Below are 15676 nucleotides of genomic sequence, written 5' to 3'. Positions count from 1 at the left end.
AGAGATGCCCCAACCCTCTGAGCATCCTCGGGGCCCTTCTCTGGACACGCTCCAGCATGTCCCCATCCTTCTTGTAATAGGGGCTTCAGAACTGGATGCAGTACTCCAGGTGGGGTCTCACCAGAGCAGAGTAGAGGGGGAGATCCTAATACTTAAAGAAAAGTTTTCAGCGTTAACGTAAGAGATTCTATAGAGATGAGGTAGTGATTAAGAATATCTTCTCAGACTCAAATCTGTAGGGTTATTCTCTCAAATTGTACTGTGGAACTCAGAAGTTTGTGGAAGCTGCAAACAAACCAGGGAAGTGTAAGATAAGAGCAAATTGAAGTGCAGAAATTCATGCAGTTCTTAAACGGCGTCAAGCCAGTATTTTACAAATATTGCTCATATAATGAAGCTAAAAAGCAATAGCATAATTAAAAAGGTCAAGCATCTTACCCTGCATAACTGTGTCTTCCTTTCATAGTATGCAGTCACAGGTTTTGATGCTTGGCAATAGCTTTCAATTCGTTCCTTGATGGTGTCGGTGTTATCAGTGTGCTGACTGCTCTCGTTTCCCAGCAGAAGGCGACTGCTCATGGTTTCTGCAGAGCAGTCCAGGCAGAATACAAGTTTTGGTTCCCCAATCTAGAGACAAAGAAAGAAAGTGAACAGGTATTCAAATCACTGGCTTGGTAAAACAACTTTGTTTGGAACATTTGAAAGAGAAACGCTACCAAAAGTGTCATGGAGAACTGCATTGACAAATTACCTTTGTATTTGTCTATGCAGAAATTATGCTTTCTAACAAACACCTCTTTTGTAGCACTATTCTGGATCAAGGCTGGGCTCTACAGATACAGCCAAAAATTAACTGAAAAAACACTGGTTATTTGGAATGAAGATCATCCATTCGTTATATGTAACTGATAGTAACTCCCAGTATCTGAAGGGGGCCTACAAAAAAGCTGGGCAGGGACTTATTAGGATATGTAATGGAGCAAAGCTGGAGGTGGGTAGGTTCAGACTGGCCGTGAGGAGGAAGTTCTTCACCACAAGTGGTGAGAGCCTGGAATGGGATGCCCAGGGAGGTGGTTGAGGCCTCATCCCTGAAGGTGTTTAAGGCCAGGCTGGAGGAGGCTGTGGCCAGCCTGATCTAGAGTAGGGTGTCCCTGTCCATGGCAGGGGGGTTGGAACTAGATGATCCTTGCAGTCCCTTCCAACTCTGACTGATTCTATGATTCTGTTCTATGATTCTGTAATTCTATAAAAGGTTGATGCAACCAGCACTGGACTCTAGGAATATCTGAGTTATTTTTCTAGCCCTTGCTTTGTTCTGACTGTGAAATGCAGATTTTTTTTATTCAGGGAGTGACAAACTATAGCTTAGTTTTTCAACAGGCAATAGAAGGAAATGTTCAAATTAAAGTGCACCCACTTGAAACAGAAATGAGTAGCAACAGACAGGTTCAGGGACATCATCAAATGCTTGTTAATGGTGGTATTTATAGGAATGCATCCTGTGAATTATTTTATGACATGCACTATTTAATGTCATTATTTGCAGTGTAACTACCTCATAACTACCCACAGAGTAAAGGAAGGACGTGATATATTCCTGCATATTTTCAAGTTCCCAGATTCACAGATTGCATTGGGCTGAAAGGGACTCTCAAAGTTCATCTCGTACACAGGGACACCTTCAACTAGATCAGGCTGCCCAGGGCCACATCAAGTCTGATGTTGAACGTCTCCAGAGACACAACTTCAACCATACCCCTGGGCAACCTGTTCCAGCATGTTACTGCTCTCACCATACAGAGCTTCCTCCTTATGTCTAACCTAAACCTGCCATTGCCCCTGGTTGGTGAGTGATTTGAGAAGCCCACCATTTTGTGCTGTTTTGGCTAGTGTCAAACCAGTTGTAAGGGACAGTCTGCCTGGTTTTATAAAGAAAATAAATACAGATTAATTTATTTTTATTCCCAGGCCTTGGCAGAGATAGCAAATAGTTGTCTCTATCTACATTTAACTGTAGGTATTGTAGTACTTTGTGGGTGATAAAGAAAGAGCAAGAAAGAGCAAAACATTATTTTAGGAGAGACCCAGAAGTTCTAAACACAACTCCCCATTGCTCTTTCCCTGAGATGATGAAAAGTGATGTGATCATTTTTCTGTGCAGTGATGTACAAAGCCCTTCAGTGATGATCTCAGGCTCTTTCTCACCCCTTCCCTCTCTAGCAAGGATTTGGATAACACATTTCAGGAAAGTGAGAAATCCTGAGAAAAGATGAGTGTTCTTCACACTAGTGGCCATTACAAATTCATACTTTTATCATGGCTACAGCAAAGTCTAAATGACTGATATATGGAAATTGCCTTTACTACCTTTGTTTGCCGCCCTCAAAGGAAGAATTACTCTAAAGGTAAATAATTCATATTAGGCCTTCTGCATTTGACTAAGGATGTCTGGATTATGTTGACCTTTCTACTGCCTTAATGACTTTCTAAGAGGCGGCTGAAGCCAAGGGATTATGTCGGACAGTTCAATGACATTCCTTTATCCATTCTTTTTTTTCCACACAGCTCAAAGAGCATTAATGCTATTAGCAGCAGCAGTATTGAGTTTCAAGATTTTGAAAGTCAAGAAGGCACTTTTAGCAGTACAAGAAACTTGGATCAAGAAGTCAAAAATAGTCAGCTGAATCAACAATGTAAACAATTGTTTTATTTAATCATAGAATCAACCAGGTTGGAAGAGACCTCCAAGATCATCCAGTCCAACCTATCTCCCATCCCCGTCCAATCAACTAGACCATGGCACTAAGTGCCTCATCCAAGCTTTTCTTCAACACCTCCAGGGATGGTGACTCCACCACCTCCCTGGGCAGCCCATTCCAATGCCAATCTCTCTGTGAAGAACTTCCTCCTAACATCCAGCCTAGACCTACCCCAGCACAAATTGAGACCATGTCCCCTTGTTCTATTGCTGGCTGCCTGGGACAAGTGGACTAGGACAGTGATAAGTTCTTTCCTCCCAACTCCACATGAGGAATTACATGGTCTGTTCTAAACTGTAACAGAATAAACAAGGAACAACTCCTTTCCATTTGACATAGTCATATCGTTGCCCCATAATGATGTATTGACTGGTAGAATTGTAAAATCATAGAATGGTTTGGGTTGAAAGAGACCTCCAAAGGTCATCTAGTCCAACACCCCTGCAGTGAGCAGGGACATCTCATAATAAATCAGGCTGACCAGAGCCCTTTTGAGCCTGACCTTGAATATCTCCAAGGATGAGGCCTCAACTACCTCCCCGGGCAACCCATTCCGATGTTCCACCACCCTTATGGTAAAGAACTTCCTTCTGATGTCCAAGCTAAATTTACTCTTCTCTAATTTAAAACCGTTGCCACTCATCCTAGCACTACAGACCTTTATAAACAGTCCCTTTCCAGCTTGCTTGTAGGCCCCCTTCAGGTACTGGAAGGCTGCTATCAGGTCTTGCCAGAACCTTCTCTTCTCCAGGTTGAACAACCCCAGCTGCCCCAGCCTGTCCTCACAGGAGAGGGGTTTCATCCTCCTGATCATTTTCAAGGCCTGGTGGTACTTTGTTTGATAGACTTGGTCTGGTTTATTTTTTAAAATCTTAGAAGTTTCAAAGTGTTGCTGTTCTCTGGAATTCAGATAGTTACAGAAATGTTATCCTTCCAAGTCAAAACCCACAAAAAGTAAAAGTAATACCCCTCTCAGATAAGACAGCAATTTTTACTACTGTTGGCTGGGTTTTTCATTCATTTGCTGGTTTGTTTAAATTACTGTTTTCCTGCTCAAATTTAGCTTAAATAATGAATGTTGCAGAGGCATTTGTAGGAACCCATCATGTCTAATGTACTGGGTCTCTGTTTTGTCTTATTGGTTATACTCCACCAAGTGATGTGGGACTTCAAATGTGTTTTCTACGTCTTACCTAGCAGAAAGACCAAGGAGGGAACAGAGATGTGTGGTTCTCTAGAATTATGGCTAGGTGAAAGTACAATTACATGATAGAAAGAAATTGGGCAAAACTGGATGAAGAACAAGCTGTTTCTGCATAGCTAATTCTATTTAAGGCTGTCAACCTTTCAAGTATAAGCACTATTCCCCATATCTTCTAAATAGAACAGCTCTTTGTTAACAATTATAAAGCTTTTCACACATCATCTAGATATGTAGCATTATTCATTTGCACGTTGCAGCCATTAATTAATAAAGCCTGATGTCTACCTCTTTTTGTTCAATTATAATGTAGGAAGAACTTCTCATCACCTTTTAGAGAGAAATACAAAACACAATCTCAATAATGACTCACTTTGAAAAACTTCACAGACTTACTGAGCAGCTTAGAGCCAGCTAAGTTCACACTGAGAAAACTGAAGTAGTTATGTGGACACACCAAGGACGACACAACACATTCAAGATTATCACTTGAAGTGCCTGTGTTTTACTCCAAATGTCAAAAGTAACTCAGGATTACAGGATCTTTTGCCACTGAAGTGTCTGTGGGAACTGAAAGAGGCTCTGTTATTGCAACAAAGCTTGTTTGCCCGGTAGTGCCTTGGTCCAGGACACTCCAACCTCAAAACCCTTTTATATATACTTTACAGCATACATCAGTATTTACAGGACATGACACATCTACCCGTCAGAAAAGCAGCACTGATGAAATAGTTCCTCCTACACAAAAAGAAAGAAACTTCCAACGTCTTTTTAATAGCCTGTGGTGTTGCCATAAAGGAAGTATCAGATTGATATTTGTGTGTACAGCTTCTACAACAAATCCTATTGCTCATTACTTTGTCCAGCTTCTGATGCCTAAATCTTGCCAGGCTTTTGTGGTAATCAACTAAATAAAGCAGCTTAAGTTTCAGGGGAAAAAAAACCCAGATGATTCACTGAAGTTTTATTACCTTTCAAACTCATAATAGGACATTTGTGGAGTGTAAAATGATAGAACATATACTTAATTATTTCCCCTAGTTCACCACTTTGTTTCTCCTAAACCCTGGCAAATTCATGCACAGGGCTTATATAGAGCTGGAGTTTTTTTTCAAGTTGAGAAATGTACAGCTGTGACTTCTCAGTAGGTCTTAGCACATACTGAGGGAATCGATAACTCTCTGAACTGCCACGCAGTCACTTGTGAAATGCTCTTTTTATGGCTATGCCACCTGTTACTCATCACAAAAATGCTCTTTCAAAGTGGCAGCAAGCTTTAGTAATGGTAAGAGATATTAACTGTGAAGTTACATACTTTCATGGACCTGCATCAAGTAAGTGCTTGATATTTTTATGATAAAGTACAGCAGCCACCCACTGGAAGGGGAAAACTGATTCTAAAACTCGGATTTTTTTTTTCTGGTTTATATTACATTTGGGTAAAATCAGCTTTATTTTTCCTAGCAGTACAGAGCCTGTGTAGGTGACAGCAAAAACTCAAGCTGCTATAGTGATGGGGTCCCAAAGTTTCAGTCATCAGCATCACAGCATTGTTGGGTTGGTTCTCTATATGTCCCTTTTGCAATCAGCTAGATGGAGACATCCAAGCAGAAGCAGATGTGCAGTCATATCTTGACAGGAATTATAACAAACAGCATTATGACTACATGGTCACCTTGCTCTCAAACTCTTCTGCTTCCTTCAGGTCCTGGGGATACCCATCGATCAGGAATCCTTTTGTGTCCCCTAACTTGGAAACCATGGCTTCCTTTAGTAGCTCCAGGACAACATCCTGCATTGGAAATAAAGACAGTAACTTGGTTAATTAATAACTTGATTAATTAATAAGAAGGACTGGACTGATACCTCTGTTACACTGACTTTAGTCCTGTGCTCTTGAGAATTACCTTGTTTTTCCAAAAGCAGGTCTTCTGAATGCAGATGTCTTTCTTCTCCTGCAACTATCAGGGCACCTTACCTTTTCTTAAGACCAGCTATGCTAGCTACACAAATCCAGTGTTGGAACCCATCCAAAAGTTAGAGTCCTTTGGATAGCTGGGAATATTTCATCATTTCAAAATTAATGTTAACACCTGTGAAACTTTAGAGTACTGCTGCAGTATATTCCAATCTGATTGCATTTTGCTATGTCATTGACATAATCATGTTACATGGAAAGTGATAAGAGACTCTGTCTGACCAAAGACTCAGAAGAGCAAAGCAATCAAAACTAAGCCACAGTACAGCTTTTAGTTTCCCCTGAGCAGTACTTCACAGTATCTTTCATTAACAAACTCATCCAATGATCTAACTGCATTTGCTGAAGACCCACTATGAGTCAAGGCTGTGGACCTGACATGTAAAAGTCAAGCCTAGCTGAGAAAGACACACTCTGACTTCATAGTCTCCATTAAACTGCAGCTCAGGTACTCTGGGATGCCAGCCAACTCTGCAGGGAACTGCCACAGGTACTGTGAATTAGAACAGCTACCAGGAGGACCAGCTTTGAATCTGAAATGTGAAACTCTAAAATGGACATAGCGTTTCTGTACTCTTACATTTTGCAATGCATAGTGCTGCATCTATCTCACTGTATTTCATGACTGATTTGTTGCCTATGTGAGTCTGTAAAGAAATACTGGCATAGAAAGGGGAAAGAACTTCCACACATCTGGCAATGAGGAAAATCCTCCCTCAAGCTGCAGATAGCTTAAATGACAGTCATCTACTTTAGTGTCTTATTTCCAACCTTTTAAGGAACTCTACCTACCACTGCCTTTGTCTAACCATTAGGACCTCAAATAAAACGGTTGCTTACACCAGGCACGGGTTCACCACATTCCATGATGTCTTTGATCAATTTACTTCTCTCTGATAATGATGCCAACTCATTTTGGAGAAGGTCACCAGTGGACAGGTGAGTAAATCCATATTTCTTGGCTAGCTGTTCACATTGGCTACCTTTGCCAGAGCCAGGCCCACCTTTGTGAGGGAAAAATATCTAGAATTAGAAAAGAATAATGTCTTTTCTCAAACTATATCAACCAAGAAAATGGAGAAAATTGTTAAGACTGCCTATTTTGCAAATACACCCAATGCAGCACGACAAATCACACACTTCCCTTCTGATTCACTACACTGCTGACTCAAAAATGTGTACCAAAGTGAAAGGAGTCACAACACTTTGCAGTCTCTTGCAGAAGAGAACCTGTTTCAAAACCACCATTTCTATGTAAAGGAAAAACATAAAACAGACAGTGGGGAAGGTTACTTGACTTAGTATATGTTTGGCTTGATAGCTGCAATGAACATTAGCAGACTAATGTGCGCTGCATCCTTGCAGGGGAAATGTTTTTGCCCCCTTTGATGGAATGAAAAGGTAGAGGGAAGCTGCCTCTGTTATACTGGATGCACGCAGGCATACAGTAACTAAACAACTTTGGACTGTGGTAAATGAAAATGCAAAATGTCACTGTGCTTGTGCCCTTTCCCTTTGAGCTGGAAAACTCTCATGTGCTGGCACATCTGCTGAAAACAGAGCTACGGCACTGGAGCTGCCAAATGCTGCAGAGGGCTTGGTCGTGCCACTCTCTGCAGCTGTAGTACTGGCTTGCTTTGCACGTTTGTTGCAAGGAAGCCTAAGAGCAGCAACAAAGAGCACATGTGGGCCTTGTCACCACCTGCTCTGCTACATCCACAGCTGCTGGCAACCACCTCTGAAACCAACCAGAGGGGTGAAGGGCAGCCTCAACAAGCAGGTTGCTCAGGTGAAGCTGCTGAAGTGATCTTTCCACAGGCTGAAGGGAAGGCACCTTCAATGGCCTCTCAACTAACCACAGCTGCAGCTGGGTGTTCTCTGAGGAGATAGCGGGGGGGGGGAGGAGGCAAAGGGCAGGGACTCAGGTGAATGCTGTAAGCATTCTCCGGTCAAAAGAAGCATTTCAAGCCTCTGTGTTCTTTGACAGGGCAGATTCTGCCTGTCTTGGATGCCTCCGACAAGCTTGGGACCCCTCCTAGCTCTGCTGGTGCTGACTTTCCCTGTCCCTCAAGGAAGCTTGCTACTTTTTGCTCCTTACCCTGAGGGCTGACCACGTGCAATGGCAAATGCCTCTTCAACTGCTTGCTGAGCAGCAGCCACCTCAACGCGGCTAGAGAGGTAAGCAGTCCACAGACATTTCTGGAAGCTTTTTCTTGGGGACCTTGGGGGATTGTGGAGTCTCTCTCTGGAGATACTTAAAACCCACCTGGCCTGGATGTGTTACTGTGTGATCTGGTATAGGTGATCTTCCTCTGGCAGGCAGGTTGGAGTGGGTGAGTTTTTGAGGTCCCTTCCAGCCTGAAGAACCCTGATGTTCTATGATTTTATGATTCCTGTGGCTGTGAACTCTAGAACTGCTGGTGGATCTGGAATCTATTTCTCTGTAGCCACTTGTATGCTTTGTTTTCTTTCAATCAGCACTTTTGTAAAAGAGCAGCATCTTATTAACAATAGAAAAACAACCTACAACCTGCATTGCCAAGAAAATGAGGCTCTGACAAAGGTATTTCCAGCTAAAATTTTAGCACAAGTGTGACTCTCACTCCATGGGCTGGTAATGGTCTTTGTGAAGCTGAAGTAAAAGGTTCCAGGTTACAGTAGACAAAAACATTCCTTTGACATTCCTGCCTTTCGACCTGGGGTGCTCGGCAGGACAGGGAAGGCTGAGGGGCTGTCTTGGTGCCCGATTGGTGCCAGAGGTGGGGAAAGCTGGGAAAATATGTTCCATTGTGGCAATGCCAGGATTTAAGCAGAAATTTCCAAGTGTGTAGCAGCCCCTTTTCTATCTTTGATGGAGATATAGAGAAGATCTACTGTAGTAGGAGGTAACTATATCCTTGTGAGGAGACAACATTCAAAAATCCAAAGAAGCAAGTTGTGCTAGTTTGAGGCAAATTGGAATATTTTAATGAGAGAAATTAGATTATAGGCTGTGAAAAGAAAACAATGATGATGTCTACTTCACTCACAGGCTTGCTGAGATGTATAAAAGCCAGAACACAAATGCAGATAAGACAGAGTGAGTCTCTCTCTCTCTCTCTCTATTGGAGTCGGTGCCTGTGTTTTCTCCCTCGGCTTTTGCAGCTGTGTAACCCAACTAACCATTTCTGCTTCTAACCCCCTTTGCCAACACTGTAAACTCTCCTTGCACATAGGGCAGGTTCTGGGATAAGGTAGAGGGGTGGAAAGAAGGTGGAAGGGTGGTTGGGAGCCCCTCCTGGGGACTCTCATTTCTAGGAGGGCTGTTGTGTTTCTGTATTACTTCTAACTTGTGTATTTCTGTATGTAGCTAAAATATATTGGAAATACCTGGTTGTATGTTGTGCTAAGCTGTGAATATAAAGCTTCATTCCTTAACTTTCAGCTAGCTGAGTTTAGTCTGGGTGGTTTCATAAGGGGGGGGGGAGGGGGGGTGAGGTGGGGGGGGGAGGGGGGGTGAGGTGGGGTGGGTAACTCCCAAACCTTCACACAAGGTCAAGATTTGAAAAACACCAATTTTCAATAATTTTTTTTTAAGCATGTGACTTGCATTTATCATCTGTTGGGCCTTGTAAGTATGACCACACATCTCTTTATGTGGATTTAAGATTCTAGAAAATGCATGACCTTCCTTTTTGTGAATGTGTATAGGACTAATACATTCACAATAGAGTGAATTTGGCACCATCTCCTGAGTTGAAACTTCTTCTGGCTTTTGCATTCAATTTAAGAAATAATTGCTCTGAAGGTACAGTTTTCAGAGCAGTGACAGTACTGCAGCTGTGAGTAAAAATTGGGTCAAAAAGCAGGAGCATGAAAGGAATGGTTTTGTCTACTGTAACCTGGAATCATTTACTTCAGCTTCACACAGACAATTATCAGCCCATGGTATAAGAACTGCATTTATGCTAAAATTTTAGCTAGAAGCATCTTTGTCAATGTCTCATTTTCTCGACAATATGAGTTGCAGGTTGTTTCTCTACTGCTTTAATAAGAGGAACATTATTCTTTTGTAAAAGTGCCCACTTAAAGAAAACAATAGCTAAGAGTTGCTGCAGAGAAATTATGGGCAAATTATCCATAATGAGATTGTTAAAAGATATGTAGTGGCAATTAATTTTGTTTCTGCTCTATTTTGTTGTTTTTTTTTTTTTTGTTTTAGTAAGTTTGTGTGTGCATGGGCTTGTTTTCATATTGTCTCCTGGCCTTGAACATATTAGCAGTGCATTAATTTTATCTTATTTACTTGGTCTATATATAAAGCTTAGTTTATTCTATTTCATATGTAAGTGTTTCATTTCTGAATGTAGAGATGAAACAGATTTTGTAACATTCCTTCATTTACTGAAAAAGCTAAATCTCTCTTTAGAAATAACAATACAAAGGCATTTTTTTGGTTGTTTAGCAAGTAAATATCCATACAAGTTGATGCATTTCCATAACACCTACATCTTTTAGCGTTTTAAACAAGAATGCTGTCAGACTGACACAACATGCAGAGCATACACCAGAATGAAAACTACTGGGCCTCCAAAAATGTTAATTAAAATTGACCATGGGGGTTTTTTTTGTTTTTATTTTTAATAGAAGAGTTCCAACACAGCTGAGATTAAAATGCTATGCTCTTTAAAGTGGAAAAAAACATAATTCCATAACTGTTATGTGCTGAAAATGATAACTTTTATGGTCACCACTATGGATTTAGTATCACTTGATGAGTAGGCAGAGCATCCTGCTGCTTGATGAATGTATATGACCCACTTTACAAGTCTTATGCTTTCTTATCAAAGAATGAGACTCAAGTTCCCTCTCAGCCTGATTTGAAGAGAGGCTGAACACTGCCATGAAATTAATCATTGAGAGCTGAATGCACATTGACATTTACACCAGTATTGATTTATATGTCTGAAGTTCAAGTATTAGTTAATGTCTTGTCTCCCTCTGAAGACCACTATTTAATATGACTGGGAAGGGGGTATTTAGGTGGGAAAGTGCATGCTTACTGATTAGATAATTCCTTCTTGCTCAGGGTGTATACATACAGGAGTGTTAAAAAAGGCAGTTTCAATAGCAAGTTAACCCTGCAGTTACAAGGTGTACTATCACTCCATAGTACTGAAAAACAATGTATTTTGCTCTTTTACAGGGTCCCTTTATAAAATCTATGCATTTAAAAAAAAAGAGAGGGGGTGAGAGAACTGTGTAATAATTTACTTGAAGAAAGGTTAGAAGGAACTACAGCTGCATCTAATGTGTACCAAAAGCTAGCACAAAGATATTTTCGGTTAAGAAGGCTTTGCATCAATTTGCTATGCTGTTTTTTTCAAATAGAGGAAAAAATATGATGGAATTGAAAAAGGTAGTGAAGTTTTCAAAATGGATCAGTTGTTCTGAAGGCGTGAGATTCTTTGTGAATACTGTTGTTTTTTTTCCCCTGCATGTTCTCTTCTTTTACTCTGCCTACATACATTTTGGGGAAAAAAGTTTTCTGTGAACCAGCGAAAGACTGATTCACAGTAATTTGCTATTCAGATCAATCATGTTGTCTTCTGCTTTTCATATATGAAGTGAAGATAAAGCCTAGAATATGGCCAGAGGAATTATTAAATGTTAGCATGCTTTGGTGTTGTGCTAGTACTGCTCAGTGCAGTGCATCTTGCTTTAAACCTCATTTGTTAACCAAAAGTTGCAGATGAAGCATTTAAGCAGGTTGTATCAGCCAGCAAGACTACTCTTGTCAATTCAATCCTTCCCATGTCCTTTAGCTCTTTTTCACAGTATCACCAAGTTGGAAGAGACCTCACAGATCATCAAGTCCAACCCTTTACCACAGAGCTCAAGGCTAGACCATGGCACCAAGTGCCACGTCCAACCTTGCCTTGAACAGCTCCAGGGACGGTGACTCCACCACCTCCCCGGGCAGCCCATTCCAGTGTCCAATGACTCTCTCAGTGAAGAACTTTCTCCTCACCTCCAGCCTAAATCTCCCCTGGCGCAGCCTGAGGCTGTGTCCTCTCGTTCTGGTGCTGGCCACCTGAGAGAAGAGAGCAACCTCCCCCTGGCCACAACCATCCCTCAGGTAGTTGTAGACAGCAATAAGGTCACTCCTGAGCCTCCTCTTCTCCAGGCTAAACAATCTCAGCTCCCTCAGCTTCTCCTCGTAGGGCTGTGCTCAAGGTCTCTCACCAGCCTTGTCGCCCTTCTCTGGACATGTTCAAGCATCTCAATGTCCTGATTTAACACAAACAGTAAGCAAGTATCTGGAACCAGGGGACTAGGCAGAGTACAGAAACTAAATGCAGTTCTGTGCATTGCTCTTCTGTAAGAAAGACTGGGTTAGAAGGCCTATGCACTCCCTCAGCACGTTTTCCCTTCCATTATGCCGATTCAGCTGCCTATGAAGCTGTGTAAGAGGATCTTCTGGTAACTTTCTGGCAGCACTGCTGACTTCAGTAGTCATCTTTCCTCATTCAATTATGGACTACAGAAATTCTTCACAGAGAGCACTTCAAGGGGAGAAAAACAGTGGTCTCGGTGAGTAGGGAGAAATTGCAACTACCCAAGCAGCAATTCTGAATGTTGAACTGCAGCTTGCCTAGATCAGTGAAAGTTCTCAAGTTAAGAAATTAAACCTTTTACACCTGCTCCCCCTCATGCCCCAATTCCCCCCCAGGCTAGGGAAGACTCCAGCAACTTTAGACATGTGATGCAAATGTAATGTTCTGGCCTAGAGCACATAACAGACAGATGAATTAATGATTCTAGAACAAACTGAGACTGTCACTATAAGCGAGCAGGGACAGGAACAAGCAGTATGAGCAGTTCATGAACCATCCTTGCTGCTAAAACTATTAATAAAGCAGAAGTGCCACACAGACAGAATCAGAAGTTTCTCTTCTGTCATATGCCAAAATACCATGAACACTTACAAAAAATGCCAGCAGCAGGTTTTGCAGGAGAGTCCCACCACTTGCTTTAAAGTGTTTCAATTTCCAGACCTTATTTTCATAATGACTCTCATCCCTGTAATGTGGAGAAGTGCTTGCAGGGGAAGCCTAACTGTACAACAGAGAGTTAGAAGCCAGAACTGAAATAAAAATGATCCCAGTCAAGCTATCTTTATTTTCAAGCTATCATTTTGAGGACTAGATCAGTTTAGCAATTCTGTTATTCTAACTCTATTCTTAGCTTCAGAATGCAGGATTGAAATGCTTCTCAATCACACTTCACCTGTCATTCACATGTGGGTTTTGACTGTGAAACCATAAAGAATAATGCTGTTATTAAAAAATGATAACAAACTCTCTATTTTTTTAATTCTGGAAGATGATTTTAACTAGAAAAAAACCCATAAGCACATGTTGGCAGAATGTTGCGATGTCCTGGGATGTTTCTGAGTTTTCATCTCTCTGAAGAAAATACTCATTTTTATTGACAGTTGGAGAAAGCAGCCTTCATCAGCTTCTACAATTAGTGCTTGCCCTAACTTGGGTTTTCATTATCCTTGCTGCTCATCCAATGCCTGTCTGATTGTACAAGAAGCTGTAATACAGGTATTGTAGCATAATTTAGGTTGGAAAGAACTTCATGTGGTAAAACTCTCTGCTCACAGCCAGAGAAATTAGTTAGATCAGTTTTCAAGGTCTGACACACTCAGGACAAATAATGAGGCTTGGGGTGTGAGATGGTTGGGTGGTTTGGGTTATGTTGTGCCAGGGGAGGTATAGGCTGGATATTAGGAAGAAGTTCTTCACAGAGAGAGTGATTTCCCATTGGAATGGGCTGCCCAGGGAGGTGGTGGAGGCACTGTCCCTAGGGGTCTTCAAGAAAAGCCTGGATGAGGCACTTAGTGCCATGGTCTAGTGGACTGGATAGGGCTGGGTGCAAGGTTGGACTGGATGATCTTGGAGGTCTCTTCCAACCTGGTTGATTCTATGATTCTATGTTTGATTTGTTAGGGGTTTTTTTTGCCCTTTATTCTTTCTTTTTTTGGTTTGCACAAGAAGCTAGCATCTGTAGAATGATGACATTCTACATGTTAAGTGTAGGTGGTGATAGTATCTTCAGAGTGTCAGCTGAAAAAAGATGGTATTACATTGAGCTTAAACCATTCTGGGCTATGGCTCATCAGCAAGAATGGCAGAGGAAACTGGTTATGCTGACTGGGTTTGAAACATCACATTTACAGCTAAGCAGAGTTTCTCTGATATAAAGTTCAGCAAGACTCCTGGAAAATTTCTGCTCTGGTTTCAACCTCAACCAAAGCCAAATATGGCTAAGTAGAGATGGGGGAGGATAATGCTCCTGTAGCTTCATTCTGCACAACAACTTTCTGGATGTGTTACAGAGTTTCACATTACTTACAAACGACAAAATCATGCATTGTTCATTATGGTTAAGACTAGGTTTTTTTATCTGGTGGTGGTTAGGGATTTTTTTGGTTGGTTTATTGTGAATTATTTTGTAGTGATTGGCAGTAAGTACATCAATTTTGAACATCAGAGCATCTCCCCAAATTATCTTCATTTATTATTATTGTCTTGAATTTACCTTTACAGGATACATTTTACCTGGGTTTTACCTCATTTTTTTTAACCCTCCTGTTATTGCCCAATTCTATGCCTCTGTTTGCTGTCTGGATAAAGTATTTTGTTGCTTAATTAATCAGAGTTGGTTGTTAATTGGGCTAATCTCTGCATTAGTTCTAATGTAAATCTTTGTTAATTAGATTTGATTCCCCCCACCCCTTTCCCTCTTTGGACAATTTTCAAGGTAAATAAGTGGGGGAGAGAATTGTCTTCTTTCTTCCCTTTTGTCTTATAAACAGCCTCTTCTCAGCTACAGCAGATGGTGTATTTATTTCAATTAGCTTGTAAAGCATCTTAAATGCACATCTTTAGAACTCTAGTTCTAAAATATCTGTATAAGCATCTTATTATCTCCTCATGAACAGATCTATGTAATGAGTAAACATTTCTAATGACACCTGAGACAGTTTTCCCATCCAATTCTCTACGGCAGTGTACTCTAATCCATCTCTGCTTTCTTTCTAGGCTAGGTGTCCCACTTGCTGTCCACTGCAATGCAGTACTTAGCCACTGAGAATATGTGGTGCTTTTTCACTTCTTTCTTTTTCTTTGCCTTTCTGATCAGATATCAGCCCTCTGACATGTAAGGTAACCTTCCTGCCTAGGCGAATGGTATGCATTTGGCAGTGTGTTATGGTAAACTTGGTGTACAAGTAGCTCAAGCAGTGATTAGGGCGTATTATCCAGCCTGAAAAGGCCATAAGGGTCCAACGAGCAAGAAATCTGTCTCTAGGAAATACCATTTACATTCACTGCCCAGATGGAGTAAATTCAGGATTTGCAGACAAATGAGCAATCATGAAAAATCTCGTGTTGGTTACTAAAAAAAAAGGTATAAAAAAAATTACATCCAGGGGACAAAGCCCAACTCTCTCTTCACATCAGGAGTGGGAGGATGGGCAGTGAAGATGAGAGCATTTTTTGGGAAAAGTACAAATCATTCCACATAATTTGCTGAAAAATAATCTACATTTGGACTTAGCCAAACTTTTTATCAGAATATTTTCAATAAAGAAAATTTAAACTCTTGATTAAGCAGAATTTTCCTTTCTTCCTATAAACTTTATATTAGAAAGTCCGAGATGTATTTAGGAGCAGAATTAAATAGGGG

General features: G+C 41.1%; 1 protein-coding gene and 1 long non-coding RNA gene across 2 annotated transcripts in view; one reads left to right on the top strand and one right to left on the bottom strand.

The window, feature by feature from the left end:
• The window catches only part of AK5 (adenylate kinase 5), a 108560-nt gene that overhangs the window by 11687 nt on the left and 81197 nt on the right, over positions 1 to 15676 (bottom strand). The window contains exons 11-13 of the mRNA XM_064147836.1: positions 6779 to 6942; positions 5636 to 5752; positions 439 to 627 (exon numbers count right to left, since the gene is read on the bottom strand). Coding sequence (XP_064003906.1) covers positions 439 to 627; positions 5636 to 5752; positions 6779 to 6942 — 470 coding nt within the window. The remainder of the gene's footprint in view (positions 1 to 438; positions 628 to 5635; positions 5753 to 6778; positions 6943 to 15676) is intronic.
• Positions 7923 to 15676, top strand: part of LOC135177611 (uncharacterized) — a 72745-nt gene continuing 64991 nt past the window's right edge. The window contains exon 1 of the long non-coding RNA XR_010303113.1: positions 7923 to 8116. This is a non-coding gene — a long non-coding RNA (uncharacterized LOC135177611). The remainder of the gene's footprint in view (positions 8117 to 15676) is intronic.

The sequence above is a fragment of the Pogoniulus pusillus genome, chromosome 8 (genome assembly GCF_015220805.1).
Source record: "Pogoniulus pusillus isolate bPogPus1 chromosome 8, bPogPus1.pri, whole genome shotgun sequence".
Lineage (NCBI taxonomy): Eukaryota > Metazoa > Chordata > Aves > Piciformes > Lybiidae > Pogoniulus > Pogoniulus pusillus.
The sequence above is the reverse complement of the archived record's forward strand: the minus strand, read 5'-3'. Positions and strand labels throughout refer to the sequence as shown.